The sequence below is a fragment of the Macaca mulatta genome, chromosome X, assembly GCF_049350105.2.
Source record: "Macaca mulatta isolate MMU2019108-1 chromosome X, T2T-MMU8v2.0, whole genome shotgun sequence".
In the NCBI taxonomy this organism is placed as follows: Eukaryota; Metazoa; Chordata; class Mammalia; order Primates; family Cercopithecidae; genus Macaca; species Macaca mulatta.
In genome coordinates this window covers 7,293,290-7,313,474 of record NC_133426.1, presented here as the reverse complement: position 1 = coordinate 7,313,474, position 20,185 = coordinate 7,293,290, and the positions used below count along the sequence as shown (strand labels likewise).

General features: G+C 39.6%; 1 protein-coding gene and 1 pseudogene across 2 annotated transcripts in view; one reads left to right on the top strand and one right to left on the bottom strand.

Moving 5' to 3' along the window:
* The window catches only part of PNPLA4 (patatin like phospholipase domain containing 4), a 248,908-nt gene that overhangs the window by 141,490 nt on the left and 87,233 nt on the right, over positions 1-20,185 (top strand). Inside the window, exon 8 of one of the 2 annotated variants that reach the window (XM_028841796.2) lies at positions 3,194-5,681. The exons of the other annotated variant lie outside the window; for it this stretch is intronic. Coding sequence (XP_028697629.1) covers positions 3,194-3,242 — 49 coding nt within the window. The 3' untranslated portion in view covers positions 3,243-5,681. Of the gene's footprint in view, positions 1-3,193; positions 5,682-20,185 lie in introns of those variants that run through there. 2 annotated transcript variants of the gene reach the window in all.
* Positions 1-20,185, bottom strand: part of LOC708035 (variable charge X-linked-like pseudogene) — a 93,046-nt pseudogene that overhangs the window by 52,396 nt on the left and 20,465 nt on the right.

Here is a 20,185-nt window from a genome sequence, read left to right as displayed (position 1 = left end):
TTTTAGGAACTATAAATTTGGATAAGCCTGATAAAACACTTAAAAGAACATCAAAGTGCCAATGAAACTTTAGGGAAGTGTATTAGTCTGTCCTCATGCTGCTAATAAAGACATACCAAAGACTACATAATTATAAAGTTCCACAGTTCCACATGGCTGGGGAGGCCTCACAATCATGGCAGAAGGTGAATGAGGAGCAAAGTCACATCTTACATGGCGGCAGGCAAGAGAGCATGTTCAGGGGAACTCTCCTACATAAAACCATCGGATCTCGTGAGACTTATTCACTAGCACCAGAACAGCATGGGAAACACCTGCCCTGACTATTCAATTACCTCCCACTGGGTCCCTCCAACAACATGTGGGAATTATGGGAGTTACAATTCAAGATGAGAATTGGGTGGGGACACAGCCAAACCATATCAGGAAGAAAGAAAACCCACCAGGAGACAAAAAGAAATCAATGTTGATGAAGATGAAAAACACTGAAAAAAGAGAAGAGTGACTGAAGATAAAGGAAACACTGTGAACAAATCCAGATAGAAGCCCTAGGTGTGAGTAATCAAGTAACAGTCAGTGTGAAAGAAAGCTGGTTTCATAAATATAAGTTTTACCTGTGAGCTATCAGTCATACTGATCTGTCCCTTCACACTGACTGCATTGGTCAGAGTTTTCCAGAGAAACAAAACCAATAGGATAGATAGATAATGACATAGACAGATAGATATATAGATGATTGAAAGATAGATGATAGATAGATAGATAGATAGAGCTAAGTAGATGACAAATAGCTAAAGAGAGATGACAAATGATTGACAGATAGGCAGATGATAGGTAGATTATAGATAGATCAGTAGATAGACATGGATAGGTAGATGATAAATAGCAAGTGATAGATGACAAATGATTGACAGGTAAATGATAGGTAGATGATAGATAGATAGATAGATAGATAGATAGATAGATAGATAGATAGATAAACATGGATAGATAGATGATAAATAGCAAGAGATAGATGAGAAATGATTGACAGATAGGTAGATGATAGATAGATAGATAGATAGATAGATAGATAGATAGATAGATAGACAAATACACATGCAGATGTACGTTCCTGTCTTTCTATATGTATCCACTGACGACATTTACTTGTAAGGAATTGGTTCACATGACGGTGAGGACTGGCAAGTCTAAAATAATTAGAAGAGGCAGTATGCTGGAAACTCAGGATTTCTATGTTACTGTCTTGAATTTCTTGAGGCTGAGTTTCTTTACTCTGGGAAATCTGTTTCAGCTCTTAAGGTCTTCAAGGGATTGGGTGTAGACCATCATGTCGTGAGGGTCAACTCCCTGATGTCAAGTGATAGGGAATGTTAATCCCATCTACAACATACTTTCGCAGCAATATCTAGATTGGTGTTTGGCTATGATAGCCTAGACAAATTGACTTGTAAAATTTAATTATCACACCTACCTGACTTCTCACTGCTACAGACATGCCTCTCACATTGAAGAGAACAAATTTATCTTATTTAGTCTTTTCAGTCACCATGGACTGGACAAATCTGTGTTGTGTTCAGAGTAAGTTGCACTATTGAGTAATCTCTGGAATGTTTAAGAGCTTTGTCTGATGATAAGAAGGTTAATTGTATTCACAATGAAATATGTAAGTGAGAGGGAACCAGAGAGACAAAGGAGAACACTTGGGCCCAACCTCTACATCCATCGACTTTATGGCTACAACAAGATTGGTTGATACGGTTAAATATCCCTGCACGTTTTGACGTTCTTTTGTGTGGGGCTCAGTCAGGGGTGGTGTATAGCATGGTGACTTCTGTCATCAGGCTACTCAGGGTCTGATATTAGCCTTGTCATGGTTTAGTTGAGTGGCTTTCAGGAAATTTTTTAACCTCTGTAGACCTTAGTTTCTTCGCCAGTAGGGCAGGTACAACAATGGTACACAGCTGAATTGCTGTGAAGTTGCAATGGCATAATTTGTGTAAATTAGACAAGACAAAGTCTAGCATGTAGCAAACATTCAGTAAATGCAAGCCAAAGTTCTTAGTTCCTCCCCTGTCATCTCTGATTCAGATCTTGGGAGCATGAGGTGTCTGCTAAAGATGGGGTGGCATATGTATGTGACTCTCCAGAAAGCTTGCTCTACCCCAACAGTAAGTTGGCCTATAGCAATATGTAAGGCTGATGTTCAAGTCTTTCTTATTAAAATATCACTTATGTGATTGGATGACTTTCTGTAGCTATTATTCTTTCCTTCACAGATAAACTTATTAACGGAGTTGTCTATTACTTGTCCTTGAACTATTACTGCTCAACTCTCCACAACTTGGCTTCTGCACCAAGTATGCTACTGAACTGAATTGCAAATACTATCATCTTCTCAGTAACCTTTCCTGCCTGCCACCAAGCTCATACCTATTTCCTAAGTCTTAACAGTAGTCACGTTTGCCTTATAAGTCACATTGTAGCATCGCAGACAAAAACTAATGGTGATACAATGTATTGGCATCCCACATTAGCTAAATAAACTTGTGAACCTTATTAATATTTTATAGGTCCTTTAAAAAGGGCTCTTTCTGATGGCTGGGGATGCCAGAGTGATAATTAATCATCCTCCCCACTGTCACCCTGCCGGGCATTTTTCAAGTCAGGAGGATGGATACTGGTGGGGCTTCCTAGATTCTTATCTGTACACATCTCCACAATTTTTTCTTTCTCCTTCTGTTATTTATGTTTTTAATCTGTGAGGCAGCAGAAAGTGGCACAGTCAGTTGATGACTTCATAGTTTGTTGTAATCAAATAAATATACCCCCTTCCCCATCTCTATGGGTCTCCTTCTTATTTAGTCTTGAGTATTTGATTTAAATAGAATAAAATGATATAAATCCAAATTTTCTGCAAATACGGCAATATGGTTTCTTATGGTGAAACTGAGTGGTAGAGAGAAATGATACAGAAAAAAGGCTTACTTTATGCCCTTTTGTACCTTTGAATTTTCTGCCATGTGCATGTATTATTTATCGAAATATGTTAAATAAGTAAATTAAATGAAAAATCATATGAACAAATTTAACTGTAGAATATCAAAACCTGTAGTTTTTGTGATATATACATACATATATATTCAAGAATAAATGTTTTTATAGATCTTCCTTTATTATTTCCTTCTTCCAGATTTAGCTTTTCAATAAATAGAAACTGTGTCACAAAAGGAGCTACTTGAGGATTTAAGACATGGATTTCAGAAATCAAGACGCCAGTCATGTTCTCTTTGAGGAAATTCAGAAAGAAGTGTTGCAGATTGCCTTTATAATAATGTCTGATGAATGGCACCTCCCTGTGTCCACCATAAAGACACAGAGTCTATTTCCATACCCTTGACCTGGGACTAGCCTTGTTATGTACTTTGACTAACAGAATGTGGCAGAGGAAATGCTGTGCGAAGTCTGGGAATTCAATCTTAAGAAACCTTGAAGCTTTCACTCTTGTCCCCTGGTAAAGGAACTCTGAGGCCACCATACAGTGAGGAAGACAAGTGTAGACTCTTGCAGAGAGGTCTTATACAATGCAAACCAAGGCGCCCTAGCCAGCAGGAAGCAGCAACTACGGGCAGGTGAGTGAGGGTATGTTTTTCTACTTCCTTCCTTCATCTTATACCCTGTGATCTCCAATCAGTGTAAAATGGGATTTCTCTTTTTGATGTTTTCCCCTGACATTTCTAATTTTGAACCGTGAAATGCACCTATAAATTTCTAGAACGATATGAAATGAACCTATGCAATAATAAGAATTCCATATTAGCTATCAGAACTGCCTTTCAAGTTTCTTCTCACCTTAGAAAGCTATACTTTATCCAAGCGACTCAAAAGGGCTGAGTTTCTCAAATAAAGAAGAGCAGATGCTTCTAAAAAGCTATCCTCTGGGCTCATTCTCAATGTACAGCTGCCATGATGCATCCCTTCCCATAGCCTTAGCTTCTGGTGTTGAGCAAAGAATAGAAAACCAGGATTGCAGCTCAGTGGCATCACAGAGGCAAACCGCATTTAACCATCTCCACGCATCACTCTGATTTGACTTTGAGACTAAAGTCTCTCTTTTTCCTCTTTGCATCAAGAAGAGAGGGGAGCACCAGATTAAATGGGCAGATCTTCGGCCATGGCCTCCCTGTCTTCACATCAGTGTGACACATCTACCACCACCTTCCACATGAAGCAATCACTGAACTTTGCAATAGCTCAACTTCTGCCCACATACTTCTTTGACCAATGGAGAGAATGGAGGCATCATTGCAACAAGACTGCTGACTAAATGTTTGTTGAACGCAGTTCGGAGTACATCTGCCTTTAAAACTGCTTCACATTCAAACTAAAGTAGAGTGACCAGGAGAGGTCTGGAAGATGAGCTCTTCTCACGCATCACATCATCGCACTGTTCCATTAGAATACATGGATTGCTTTCGAAAACATCGTCATGTTTTCAGTAATCTACTCCTTTTGTTTTACTCCAAATGATTTTCCCAACCTTCCACAACCTTTATAGGGACACACACTTTCTCCTAAAGATTTTTTACATCATACCAAACATAGTAGATTGTCTACAAAAATCTGCCATTAATAAGAATATTTAAAGAAAATGCCTTAGGCATTAAAAAAGTGTTTTAAGTAGTGCCAACATCATTGGAATAAGCACATGGCCTTACAAGTTGACTACTTTGATAGACAAGGTTCATTTGGATAGAGGACAACTGGTATCATTTTTTAAGACAATTAAAATATAACCACTTTAATCCAACCATAAACATAAACTACAATAAAAAGCAAAACAGCATACAGGCACTTATTTATACTCACATTGTGCATCATTTGCCCGTTTGAAGGTATATCTAGCATTATTTTAATCTCACAATCTAACATTTTGGTCTCTTGGCTTTACTTCACTTTTCCTCTGATATACGATGCTTTACAACTAATATTAATTCCAGAAGGCATCTTATTTTCCCCATATCCTAAATTATTAATAAATATGTCAAGGGAAGAAAACTAACATCGACCCTTTTAGCAGCTTGACTATTCTTTAAGTCAATACAAATACGTATTATTGACCTTCAAGTCATTTCCCCACAGGGTGTACTCTTTTGGTGGAAGCTAATTTGCTCCTATTTGTAGGGAAGCAGAATGGTGCAGTGGATAAAATAATTGTGTGAGAGCAAAGAGGATAGGTTTGTATTCCTAATACTGACAGACGTCATCATCAAACTTTTCCTGATCTCAGTCTCTTTCTCTGTACAAGCAAAGGAAGATCTGAGATTGGAACTTCCAAGTCCCTTTCCATTTCAGGATTCCTGCCAATGCTCCCTTTAATGTTGGAGGGGAGGTAACCTTGTAATGAGAAATCTAGACAGAGCTTTTCCATCCTAGGTGTGCACAGCTCCAGAGCATTCTCCTCACCACTTCTGATGGCTGCACTATGCAAGCTGCTGGGAGAACGAATGACATGACCATGAAACCAGAGCTCGTATTACTTCCACCTATTAATCCTCCTGGCATCATTCTTGAATGAGAGAAAGAGAACAGACAGAGTAATATGTCAAACACATTTACATTAGTTTCAATGTGAAGTCCCTACTCCAATCAGGTATAAGAGAACCAATAAAAAGAACAAATAGAATTTCCTGGGTGTCTCCTCTGAGCTCTTTGATTATAAAACCCATTCCATTTTTGCTGGGCAGTATGGCTCACATCTTTAATCCCAGCACGTTTGGAGGTTGAGGCAGAAGGGCTGTGTTAGCCCAGGAATTTGAGACTAGACTGGGCAACATAGCAAGACCCGCATCTCTACAAAAAAAAAAAAAAAATTAAAAACAGCCAGGTGTGGTGGTACATGTCTGTAGTCCCAGCTCTTTGGGAGGCTGAGGTGGGAGGATCACTTTAGCCCAGGAGTTTAATGCTGCAATGAGCTGTGATTGCACTACTGAACCCCATCCTGGGTGACAGAGCAAGACCCCGTCTCTAAAAAATAAATAAATAAAAAAGAAATAAAATCCAATTCCAGGTAAGCATTATTACTCTCTTACAACTGATAAAACAAACTAGGCTTAAAAGAGTAAAATAGCTTGTCTAGGGTCCCTTGGTCCCTTGTTCCTTCCTGGAGTGAGGAGAAGTGTGGTTCCCAGATGGCCTGCCTTCAGTGACTGCACTGAGGGGTGGCTTGAAAAGGATTTAGACCACACAAAAATCTCCATCACATCCCTCTGAGTCACCCAAACAAATACACAATCTCAGTGATATGGTTTGGCTGTGTCCCCATCCAAATCTCACCTTGAATTATAATAATCCCCAGGTGTCAAGGGTGGGGCCAGGTGGAGATAGTTGAATCATGGGGGTGATTCCCCTCATACTGTTCTCATGGTAGTGAATGAGTCTCACAAGTTCTGATGGGTTTATAAATGGGAGTTCCCCTGCACATGCTCTTTTGCCTGTCACCATGTAAGATGTGCCCTTTCTTCTCCTTTGCCTTCTGCTAGGCCTGTGAGGCCTCCCCAGTCATGTGGAACTGTGAGTCCACTTAGCCTCTTTTTCTCTATAGATTACCCAGTCTCAGGTATGTCTTTATTAGCAGTGTGAGAACAGACTAATACACTGAGCCATCAGAAACCAGGTGCTTGCTATGTAAACACAGCTTCTAAGCAGCATCCATGCCCTCCCTTCCATCACATTGATGATCCCAGCCTCCTTCATAGAGATCCTGGGGTCTCCACTACCTAAATCAGATCACAGAGGGTTCCACTTTAGAAACACAACAAAAACAGCATGTTCCCAAGCTTCATCTCAGAATTGGACGACAGTGCAGTGGGGACCCAGAATCTTCACTTTTAACTGGAAAGCCAGGTTATTCTTGATAGTTTCAAAAAGCAATGCTTGAAAACTACTGCCCTGCAACACTCTAAGTTGTACTAGGTTGAGGGGAAGGGAATGGAACAAGAGAAGATGTCAGGGGGTATAAATATGAGTGTGTACTAAACCTGCTCCCTAGTTTCCCCCATGACATAGTGCTGCCATCCCCTGGGCTTCATGTGGTCCATGAACCAGTGGCACCAACATCACCCAGGAGCTTGTTAAAATCACAAAATTTGGGGCCCATCTCCAAATCTACCAAATCATGATCTGTATTTTAATGAGATCCCCAGATATTTCATGTACATATTGGAGTTTTAGAACGGGTGAGGGAATAAATATGATGATTTACCGGGAATCTCACCTTCCCCAACTCAGGGGAAAAGAAAACAAGTTTTCGGCCGGGCGCGGTGGCTCAAGCCTGTAATCCCAGCACTTTGGGAGGCCGAGGCGGGTGGATCACGAGGTCAGGAGATCGAGACTATCCTGGCTAACATGGTGAAACCCCATCTCTACTAAAAATACAAAAAAACTAGCCGGGCGTGGTGGCGGGCGCCTGTAGTCTCAGCTACTTGGGAGGCTGAGGCGGGAAAATGGCATGAACCCGGGAGGCAGAGCTTGCAGTGAGCCGAGATCACGCCACTGCACTCCAGCCTGGGAGACACAGCGAGACTCCGTCTCAAAAAAAAAAAAAAAAAAAGAAAACAAGTTTTCATATAACATCTACCAGGCACACTTTATAAACAATGTTAACTATTTCTTTCATGATTCACCAAAGTGTAGTGCACTTGGTTTCTCAAGTCACCTGCTTGGCCCTCTTCCAAGTGTACTTTCCTTCCTTTCTTTTCTTTCCTTACTGTTCTAAAGCTTTTTAATAAACTTCCACTCCTGCTCTGAAAGTTTCCTCCATCTTTTTCCTGCTGTATGCCCCTCTGTTGAATTCTTTCTTCTGAGAAGGCAAGAATTGAGGTTGCTGCAGATCCATATGGATTTGCCACCAGTAACTTGGATACCTTCCACCAGTGACATATTTGGTGCCACGTGATTCAGATACCTTCCTTAGTGGTAACAGATCTCTATGCCTCACCTCCTTTGGCTGGAGGCATCTGACCTCCGTGCGTGCTTTCTCTTCTCCTCTCTCTCTCTCTCTAATTAAAAATAAAGATTCACCAAAGTAAAGTATCTTATTTCAAATTCATAGAGCAAGGACAGAGCAAGGATTTTTAAATCAAAATGAATCTCTCTCCAATTCCCCTGGCTTTTGCACAAAGAACCATACAAAAGAAGGCTGCAGGCAGTCCAGGCACAGTGACTTAAGCCCGTCATCCCAGCACTTTGGGAGGCCAAGGTGGGCGGATCGCCTGAGGTCAGGAGTTGGAGACCAGCCTCACCAACATGGCGAAACCCCATCTCTACTAAAAATACAACATTAGTTGGCTGTGGTGGTGCACACCTGTAATCCCAGCTACTTGGGAGGCTGAGGTAGGAGAATCGCTTGAACCCGGGAGGCGGAGGTTGCAGTGAGTTGAGATTTTGCCACTGAACTCCAGCCTGGGAGACGGAGCAAGACTCCATGTCAAACAAAACAAAAACAAAACAAAACAAAACAAAACAAAATAGTGGCTGCAGGCAAGAGGAGCCAGTTTTCACAAAACCTCCACCATGGACTCACCAGCCTTGTCCCCTGTACAGGAAAGACTTAACACAGCAGGCCTGGGTTGCTCAAACCCTGCACATTCCCAAGAAAGTCCCACTTTAGTGATGGGCCTTGGTTAGTTTCCTGTGATTTAAGTGCTTAGAATGTTCCCATTGATTATAGGGCTTTTCATGCTTTGGGTGGGGGGAGTGTCTTGAACTATGCATACAAGATTGTGTAAATAGTGCATGCAAGCGGTGTGCCTTGTGGTAAACACTTTTTGTTTCCTTCTAAGAGTCTAGAGATTCAAAAATCATGTTTGACTATGTGCCTTTGTGTCTGACCTCCAATAAAAACTCTGTACTCCAAGGTTTGAGTGAACTTTCCCAATTGACAATACTTTGGATATATTATTACAACTCCTTGCCAGAGGTATTAAGTGCACCCACTGGGAGGACACACTTGGAAGTGTGCCTAGTTTCCCTTGCACATTGGAAGCCTGTGTCTACTTTCCCTTGCACTTTGCCCATCCATCTTTTCCCCTGTGCTGATTTTGTTTGTGTCCTTTCACTATCACAAACTGTAAGTATGAGTAGTATAACAACTTCTGAGTCCTGTGAGTCTTACCAAATCATTGAATGTGGGCATGGTCTTGGGGACCACTGACACATCCCTCTTCCTTCTAAGAAGCTGCTCTGTTATCTCAAAGCCTAGTGGGGAAGATCTTTTCCACCTCATCAGGCCATCTGTCTTAGTCCATTTTGTGTTGCTATGAAGAAGTATCTGAGGCTGGGTAATATATAAAGAAAAATGTTTATTTGGCTCACAATTCTGATGTCTGGAAAAGTTCAAGTTTTGGCATCTGCATCTGACAAGGGCCACAGACTGCTTATCCTCATGGTAGAAGGTAAAAGGGAGCTGGTGTGTGCAGACATCACATGGCAAGAGAGGAAGCAAGAGAGCCAGAGGCAAGAGGTGCCAGTCTTTTTTAACAACCAGCTCTTGTGGAAACGAACAGAGTGAGAACTCACTTATCTCTTCCCTCAGCTAGGGCATTAATCTGTTCATGAAGGATCTGTTCCCATGATCTAAATACCTCCCATGAGGCCCCACCTCCAACACTGGGGATGAAATTTTAACATGAGGATTGGAGGAGTCAAATATCCAAATCATGGCACCATCTAACTTTTTTTCCTATATGGTTGATCTTCAGATACAAAATCACATCTCCTACAGGCTTCTCTATATTTTCCCCAATCTTTCTTCTCCAAGATCAAAATTCTCAGATGCTTCAATATCATCATTCATATTCAGCTACTTCAACACACCATGGTCATCCTCTCTGGAATGTGTTCAAGTATGCCTGGGCTTTTCTCCAAGTGATTAATTCCAGTACTCCCAGATGCATTCCAACCTGCACAGAATGGAACTTGGTCAACACTAACCTCTAGGAATTAAGCCTGAAATCTTATCTCAGGTATTTTTGTAGACACTTTTAATTTTCCATGTATTAAATAATAACATACTTGAGTTGCTTTTTATTTTTCCTTATTCTGTGCTAAAGATTCACAGTCTTTTTTTTATCAGTTATTTTCAAGCCACCTGAGCAAAGCCTGCAACTTTCATACAATCATCATTCATCTTGGGAGAGTGGATTCGTAATTCCCATCTGTCGATATATTTTGGATCCTGACGAGTTGATGTGAGACAAGATTGTAAATGTTCAAACAGAGTTTTTATCAGACAACTAAGGGTAAACGTGAAATTCTCCCCAAAGAGCAAGAAAGAAAAAAAAAGTTTACAGAGTAGCAGTGGTTGTTTCTGATCCTAACTTCAACTGACATAGAGCTAAAATATACTTTGGTCAATGATATTTGTGAGCATCTAGGCCCCAAGTGCTTTTGCTTTGCCTCTAAACAAAGACATAACCCTTCTTTTCTGAGATGAACTCAGCTTGGCACTGCTTATGTTTGTTCAAGCTTTACCCCTAACAGCCTGGCTTGCTGTCCCAGCAGCTGGAGGACAATCTCCGCATAGCATTTCCTGCTTGACCTCCGGTATTCAGTCCTTAAGGTCCCAGGGGTCAAAAGGTACTTCTCATTGCACTGCAAAGTTTTCTTTCCTGGTTTCAGGCTATCTTGTATTTGTTTTTGAATATGTCTTCAATCTTTTCCTAGTGGACCTTATGACTTGGTCCTGACTCATTCTTCTGAGATGCTTGTGATGTCTCAGATGACATGAAAGTTCCTGATATCTCGTGTCCTTGCATGCAACTCATTGATAATCATGTCAGGGCAAAAGAGTCTGAAATCTAAAACTTCCAACACTAGTGTGTTGGTCCATTCTGGACATCCTTTAGACCAATCATTTAGAGAGCTGTTAGTTTGCTTAATTTAGCCCATCTTTTCTCACCTTACCTTGTATAATACGTAATTTAAAAGCAGGAGAAGATCAGTAAAGCCAGGGAAGCCTATTTTAAGCTTTAGACTGGAAAACAGCGACCCAATAAGAGTAAAACTAAGCCAAAAATGTTCCAGTATGACTTCAGTAAAAATGTGTGCTTTGCTTCAGTAGACGTGTGAGTTGGGAAGAGAGAATAGCATTTAAACACTATGGGAGACAGAAGGGATGATTGGGAGGCATGGTGAAAGAAAGGTCTCAGAATATGGGATGAGACAATTAAAGAAATAAAAGTGTTCCAAAACACCACAAATTGAATTCTTTTAAATATTCTTAGACACAGATAAAGAATAGAATTCTTTTTTAGTAAGTTTTTGTGCTTGGATTTTACTTCTTTAAATAAGACACTACTATGGCACAAACCAAGTAAGCCACATACTCAACAAACTTGTTATATTATAGGGCATGCATGCATGAAATCCACAATGAAAACCATTATAGCAATATGCACAGAATTTAATGTTGGGATTCACAGAATCTTGGCTAACTTGGCCAGTTGGTTCAGCTCTATGGCCTTGTCTTCCCCAGTGAGAAAACAAAGGGTGTGCAGAACAAATCTAAAATCATTTCTGCCACCATTCTATGTTCTTATCAGATGGTGTATTTTTATCTGCTACAGATAATGTTGTATGTATAGGTAAAATGAACAGACTTTTGGAGAAATGTATTTATATTTTCTTTGAATCCTTTTGTTTAGTCACACTGAAGGGTAAAAGTATGCATATGGAGTGGGGATAGTATGATGATGATAGTGGCAGGAGACAGAAAAATTCCTAGCAGACAGGGACAGGTAAGACCCGACCTTCAAGCCAAACATAGTTTAAACCTAAAAACTGAGCTTCTCTGGTTCTGTATAGAGTCCATGACTGGAGCAAGAACTTCTATCCCCATGTTACCCTCTCTCTCTTAATTGTTTCCTTCTGGATAATGCCTTTTAACCAATTGAATGGTGCTTTTGCCAAACCCACCAATGGATCAATCAGCACACTTCTCCTGCATTCTAGGTCCATAAAAACCCAGACTCAGCCTCACAGATGGCAACCTGCTTTCAGGTTCTCCTCTCACAGGTGAAAGCATTCCTTCTGTCACTCAATAAAATTCTTCTCTGTCTTATTCACTCGCTAGTGTCCATGCACCTTATTCCTCTCAGTTGTGGGACAAGAACCTGAAACTCACTGACATGCAGGTGGTGGGAATGAAAGAGTTGTGATATTCCTGGCCAGCTCACCAAGCTGTGGGCAATGGGAATAAAAGAGCTGTAACATGCTCCTGCTTGCCAGACTACAGGAGAAAGAGAGCTGTAACATGCTCTCGCTTGCCAGGGTACAGAAGTGAAGAGCTGCCACATTTTTTCAGGGCTTGGACCTCGTGACTCCCTGAGAAAGAGCTATAACACCTCTAGGGGCTCCATGATTGCTAGCATCTCTGAGTTTTCAGGTGCCACTGTGTTTGCCTCATCTAGATGCTGGCACTAACATGGAAGCCATTTGTGGCATGCCTAGTAGTCACATAAAGACTGCAATGGGAAAACTCATGTTGCCCAGTTTTCTACCAAATATGGATTTCAGGGCAATTGAAGATTCAGAGTATTGGATGGGACAGTTCATCAGTGAAATACAGCATTTAGAGTGTTGGAAATACCTTTCTCTTCTCAGAGAGTAAAATATGTCAAAGAGTATCATGATCCAAGGAGACATTTAAAAAGACAATCATATACAGATTGATTTCCAAAAATTTTCAAATTACCTCATCATCCTTAAACTATTTTGTATAATACGTATAAAATAATGCATGGTTCCTCAGATCAAGTGTCTCTTGCACCCCCATACCCTTTTATTTGAATCTGTTGGCTCAATAGAAATGATAATTGAGTGTAATTAAAACTTTATGGGTCTCCTTCATCAGTGTTATTATGGGGTCACTGCCTTATGTTTTCAATAAATTTGTAATTGATTATTTAAATAAGATTATGTTTAAAAGTGATATGGTTTGGCTGTGTCCCCACTCAAATCTTATCTTGAATTGTAATAATCCCCATGTGTCAAGGGTGGGGCAAAGTGGAGATGATTGAATTATAGGAGTAGTTTCTCCCATACTGTTCTTGTGGTAGTGAATAAGTCTTGCAATATCTGATGGTTTTATAAATGGGAGTTCTCCTGCACAGGCTTTTGCCTGCCACCATGTAAGATGTGCCTTTCTCCTCCTTTGCCTTCTGCCATAATTTTGAGGCTTCCCCAGCCATATGGAACTGAGTCCACTAAACCTCTTTTTCTTTATAAATTACCCAGTCTCTGTTATGTCTTTATTAGTAGCATGAGAACAGACTAATACAAAAAGTCATATGTTAACTTCATCACAGATAACCTTGCCTTCTTTGGAATAGCTTGGTTGAGAACTCCAATCATATCTAAAACTGCTTTGGTAGAAAACTCTTTGATGCTTTTTGACTTAATATTCTCTACCTTATTTTTTTATTGTAGTAAAATGCACATAACATAAAATTGACCATTTTAAGCATTTTTAAGTGAGTTCAGTGGCACTAAGGATATTCACATTGTTGTACAAGCATCACCACCATCCTTCTCCAGAACTTTTTTCATCTTGCAAAACTGAAACTCTGTACCTGTTAAACAATAACTCCTCATTCCTCTCTCCTGCCAGTCCCTGGCAATGGCCATCCACTTTCTGTCTGTATGGATTTGACTATTCTAGGTGCCTCATGTAAGTGAAATCATACAGTATTTGCTCTGTATCTGGTTTATTTCACTTAGCATAATGTGCTTAAGGTTTATCCATGTTGTAATCTGTGTCAGAATTTCCTTCCTTTTTAAGGCTGAGTCATATTTCATTAGCTGTAGCTGAATTCTTAATAGAAGAGGTATATGCTGGTATCAGAACTTTATAATGGAAGGGTTTTAGCAGAATTCCACTAGATGCTATGGTTTCCCTAATTTTTTCTTTCATCAACTACACTCAATTGAACACATCTCCAACCCACACTTTGTCATTCTTTTGGATATTACTTCTTTATTCTCCCTGTTTTTCCCTAAATCAATCTCTATAAGCTGTCTTCTAATATACTTGTCTCCTTTACTTGATCACTGTTGGCATGCCATGAGCCATGGTATCTCAATCATAGATATGAGAGCCAAGAATGCATGAAAGGAATTAGGGATTCCCTGATTTGCAAAGGTTTGCAAATTACCTCATCGTCCTGATTTTAACCTATTTTGCATAATATAAATAAAATAATGCATGGTTCCTCCTTGATTCCTTTTATGCATTCTTGGTTCTCATATCTATGATTGACAGAAGTCCTGGACAACTGCATAGCTTTGTTTCTGACTTTCATTCCTCTCCTCAGTTTCACTGCTTCCTATCTTCTGTTGTGTCACGTGGGCACATGAATCATTTTGTATCCAAAGGGCAGTTAAGGTGAGGTAAAAGAACAGTATCATGCCCACTGACATGATAAAAAATCCTTTAAAATACTCTCTGAGGGCTGGGTGTGGTGACTCACGCCTGTAGTCCCACCACTTCTGGAGGCTGAGGCAAGGGGATTGGTCTAGTCAGTAGTTCAAGATCAGCCTGGGCAACATAGCAAGATCCCATGTTTACAGAAAATTAAAAACTTAGCAAGGAATGGTGGTGAGCAGCTGTAGTCCCAGCTACTTGAGAGGCTAAGGTAGGAGGATCACTTGAGCCAAGGAAGTCAAGGCCGCAATCCAGCCTGGGTGACAGAGTGAGACTTTGTCTCTACCAAAAAAATAAAATTACTTTCTGAAATGAAACCATGAATGTATGCTCATTATAGACAATAATAAATGGAAGAGGAGTTACCAGAATTTTCCTACTTACATTATATTTAGTATTATAATAATGTTTGGATAAAATGATTACAACCACTGTTAATATTTTGTTACATATTCTCTAGAGCTTCTTTCTAAATATATGGCATGTGTTTATTATTTTACAAAAATATTCTTTATATGGAATTTTATATATATACATATATACACACATTTCTATATTTTATTTGCATTTCTTTAATTTACAATGAAGTTGGACTTACATTCATATATTTATATTTCTTTAATAAATAGCCTATAGCACAGTGTTAGTTTTCTTTTTCTTGACTTACAAAGCTCATTTTGTGCTATGAATATTGGTATGTGTCATAATTTGAAAATATTTCCTCCATGTTGACATTTACAATTTGATGTTTAAATATGTTTTGACCAATAGATGTTTTTAATGAGTGTAGAAGGAATTGCTTTTTCAAGTCTTTTCTTTACGACATCTGCTTTTCGTATTATGCTTTGAAATTCACCCTTACACTAAGATGACATAAATGTTCACTTTTATTTTTAGAATACCTTTATGACTTTGTTTGTTTGTTTACATGGTTGATTCATTTCCATGTTTATTCCAGCAAATAGAGTAGGTGGGGTCTTTAACATCCCCATATCCCTTACCACTACAGCTAAGCCCTAAATCTGTATGATAATACGCAGCCTCCAGACATCTACTCCTGGAGGCCACATAGGCAGTCTAAATCAAAACTTTCTTTTTTTATTAATTAATTTATTTTTTATTACACTGTAAGTTCTAGGGTACATGTGCACAACGTGCAGGTTTGTTACATATGTATACATGTGCCATGTTGGTGTGCTGCACCCATTAACTCGTCATTTACATTAGGTATGTCTCCGAATGCTATCCCTCCCTCCTCCCCCACCCCACAACAGGCCCAAGTGTGTGATGTTCCTCTTCCTGTGTCCAAGCGTTCTCATTGTTCAATTCCCACCTATGAGTGAGAAAATGCAGTGTTTGGTTTTCTGTTCTTGCAATTGTTTGCTGAGAATGATGGTTTCCAGCTGCATCCATGTCCCTACAAAGGACATGAACTCATCCTTTTTTATGGCTGCATAGTATTCCATGGTGTATATATACCACATTTTCTTAATCCAGTCTGTCATTGCTGGACATTTGGGTTGGTTCCAAGTCATTGCTATTGTGAATAGTGCTGCAATAAACATATGTGTGCATATGTCTTTATAGCAGCATGATTTATAATCCTTTGGGTATATCCCCAGTAATGGGATGGCTGGGTCAAATGGTATTTCTAGTTCTAGATCCTTCAGGAATTGCCACACTGTCTTCCACAATGGTTGAACCAGTTTACAGTCCCACCAACAGTGTAAAAGTGTTCTTATTTCTCCACATCCTCTCCAGCACTTGTTGTTTCCTGACTTTTTAATGATTGCCATTCTAACTGGTGTGAGATGGTATCTCATTGTGCTTTTGATTTGCATTTCTCTGATGGCAAGTGATGATGAGCATTTTTTCATGTGTTTGTTGCCTGCATAAATGTCTTCTTTTGAGAAGTGTCTGTTCATATCCTTCACCCATTTGTTGATGGGTTTGTTTGTTTTTTTCTTGTAAATTTGTCTGAGTTCTTTGTAGGTTCTGGATATTAGCCCTTTGTCAGATGAGTAGCTTGCAAAACTTTTCTCCCTTTCTGTAGGATGCCTGTTCACTCTAATGGTAGTTTCTTTTGCTGTGCAGAAGCTCTTTAGTTTAATTAGATCCCATTTGTCAATTTTGGCTTTTGTTGCCATTGCTTTTGGTGTTTTGCCCATGCCTATGTCCTGAATGATACTGCCTAGGTTTTCTTCTAGGGTTTTTATGGTTTTAAGTCTAACATTTAAGTCTCTAATCTATCTTGAATTAATTTTTGTATAAGGTGTAAGGAAGGGATCTAGTTTCAGCTTTCTACATATGGCTAGCCAGTTTTCCCAGCACCATTTATTAAATAGGGAATCCTTTTCCCATCTCTTGTTTTTGTCAGGTTTGTCAAAGATCAGATGGCTGTAGATGTGTGGTGTTATTTCTGAGGGCTCTGTTCTGTTCCATTGGTCTATATCTCTGTTTTGGTACCAGTCCCATGCTGTTTTGGTTACTGTAGCTTTGTAGTATAGTTTGAAGTCAGGTAGCATGATGCCTCCAGCTTTGTTATTTTGGCTTAGGATTGTCTTGGCAATACAGGCTCTTTTTGAGTTCCATATGAACTTTAAAGTAGTTTTTTCCAATTCTGTGAAGAAAGTCATTGGTAGTTTAATGGGGATGGCACTGAATCTATAAATTACCTTGGGCAGTATGGCCATTTTCATGATATTGATAAAGGGGATATCACCACCAACCCCACAGAAATACAAACTACCACCAGAGAATACTATAAACACCTCTACACAAATAAACCAGAAAACCTAGAAGAAATGGATAAATTCCTGGACACATACACTCTCACAAGACTAAACCAGGAAGAAGCTGAATCCCTGAATAGACCAATAACAGGCTCTGAAACTGAGACTTTGCTGAAATTGCTTATCAGCTTAAGGAGATTTTGGGCTGAGATGATGGGGTTTCTAAATATACAATCATGTCATCTGCAAACAGGGACAATTTTACTTCCTCTTTTCCTAATCGAATACCCTTTTTTTCCTTCTCCTGTCTGATTGCCCTGGCCAGAACTTCCAACACTATGTTGAATAGGAGTGGTGAGAGAGGGTGTCCCTGTCTGTGCCGGTTTTCAAAGGGAATGCTTCCAGTTTCTGCCCACTCAGTATAATATTGGCTGTGGGTTTGTCACAATTATAGCTCTTATTATTTTGAGATACATTCCTTCAATACCGAATTTAGTGAGAGTTTTTAGCATGAAGGGCTGTTGAATTTTGTCAAAGGCCTTTTCTGCATCTATTGAGATAATCATGTGGTTTTTGTCTTTGGTTCTGTTTATATGCTGGATTACATTTATTGATTTGTGTATGTTGAACCAGCCTTGCATCCCAGGGATGAAACCCACTCGATCATGGTGGATAAGCTTTTTGATGTGCTGCTGGATTCGGTTTGCCAGTATTTTATTGAGGATTTTTATATTAATGTTCATCAGGGATATTGGTCTAAAATTCTCTTTTTTTGTTGTGTCTCTGCCAGGCTTTGGTATCAGGATGATGTTGGCCTCATAAAATGAGTTAGGGAGCATTCCCTCTTTTTCTATTGATTGGAATAGTTTCAGAAGGAATAGTACAGCTCCTCCTTGTATCTCTGGTAGAATTTGGCTGTGAATCCATCTGGTCCTGGACTTTTTTGGTTGGTAGGCTATTAATTATTGCCTCAGTTTCAGAGCCTGTTATTGGTCTATTCAGGGATTCAGCTTCTTCCTGGTTTAGTCCTGTGAGAGTGTATGTGTCCAGGAATTTATCCATTTCTTCTAGGTTTTCTGGTTTATTTGTGTAGAGGTGTTTATAGTATTCTCTGGTGGTAGTTTGTATTTCTGTGGGGTTGGTGGTGATATCCCCTTTATCATTTTTTATTGCATCTATTTCATTTTTCTCTCTTTTCTTCTTTATTAGTCTTGCTAGAGGTCTATCAATTTTGTTGATCTTTTCAAAAAACCAACTTCTGGATTCATTGATTTTTTGAAGGGTTTTTTTTTTGTGTCTCTATCTCCTTCAGTTCTGCTCTGATCTTAGTTATTTCTAGCCTTCTGCTAGCTTTCGAATGTGTTTGCTCTTGCTTCTCTAGTTCTTTTAATTGTGATGTTAAGGTGTCAATTTTAGATCTTTCCTGCTTTCTCTTGTGGGCATTTAGTGCTATAAATTTCCCTCTACACACTGCTTTAAATGTGTCCCAGAGATTCTGGTATGTTGTATCTTTGTTCTCATCGGTTTCAAAGAACATCTTTATTTCTGCCTTCATTTCGTTATGTACCCAGTAGTCATTCAGGAGCAGGTTGTTCAGTTTTCATGTAGTTGAGTGGTTCTGACTGAGTTTCTTAGTCCTGAGTTCTAGTTTGATTGCACTGTGGTCTGAGAGACAGTTTGTTATAATTTCTGTTCTTTTACATTTGCTGAGGAGTGCTTTACTTCCAACTATGTGGTCAATTTTGGAATAAGTGTGATGTGGTGCTGTGAAGGATGTATATCCTGTTGGTTTGGGGTGGAGAGTTCTGTAGATGTCTATTAGGTCCGCTTGGTGCAGAACTGAGTTCAATTCCTGGATATCCTTGTTAACTTTCTCTCTTGTTGATCTGTCTAATGCTGACAGTGGGGTGTTAAAGTCTCCCATTATTATTGTGTGGGAGTCTTAAGTCTCTTTGTAAGTCTCTAAGAACTTGCTTTATGAATCTGGGTGTTCCTACATTGGATGCATATATATTTAGGATACTTAGCTCTTCCCATTGCATTGATCCCTTTACCATTATGTAATGGCATTCTTTGTCTCTTTTTATCTTTGTAGGTTTAAAGTCTGTTTTATCAGAGACTAGGATTGCAACCCCTGCCTTTTTTTGTTTTCCATATGCTTGGTAGATATTCCTCCATCCCTTTATTTTGAGCCTATATGTGTCTCTGCACGTGAGATGGATCTCCTGAATACAGCACACTGATGGGTCTTGACTCTCTGTCCAATTTTGCCCGTCTGTGTCTTTTAATTGGAGCATTTAGCCCATTTACGTTTAAGGTTAATACTCTTATGTTTGTATTTGATCCTGTCATTATGATGCTAGTTGGTTATTTTGCTTGTTAGTTGATGCAGTTTCTTCCTAGCATCGATGGTCTTTACATTTTGGCATGTTTTTGCAGTGGCTGGTACTGGTTGTTCCTTTCCATGTTTAGTGCTTCCTTCAGGAGCTCCTGTAGGGCAGGCCTGGTGTTGACAAAATCTCTCAGCATTTGCTTGTCTGTAAAGGATTTTATTTCTCCTTCACTTTTGAAACTTAGTTTGGCTGAATATGAAATTCTGGGTTTAAAATTCTTTTCTTTAAGAATGTTGAATATTGGCCCTCACACTCTTCTGGCTTGTAGAGTTTCTGCAGAGAGATCCGCTGTTAGTCTGATGGGCTTCCCATTGTGGGTAACCTGACCTTTTTCTCTGGCTGCCCTTAACATTTTTTCCTTCCTTTCAACTTTGGTGAATCTGACAATTATGTGTCTTGGAGTTGCTCTTCTCAAGCAGTATCTTTGTGGTGTTCTCTGTATTTCCTGAATTTGAATGTTGGCCTGCCTTGCTAGGTTGGGGAAGTTCTCCTGGATAATATCCTGTAAAATGTTTTCCAACTTGGTTCCACTCTCCCCGTCACTTTCAGGTACACCAATCAGATGTAGATTTGGTCTT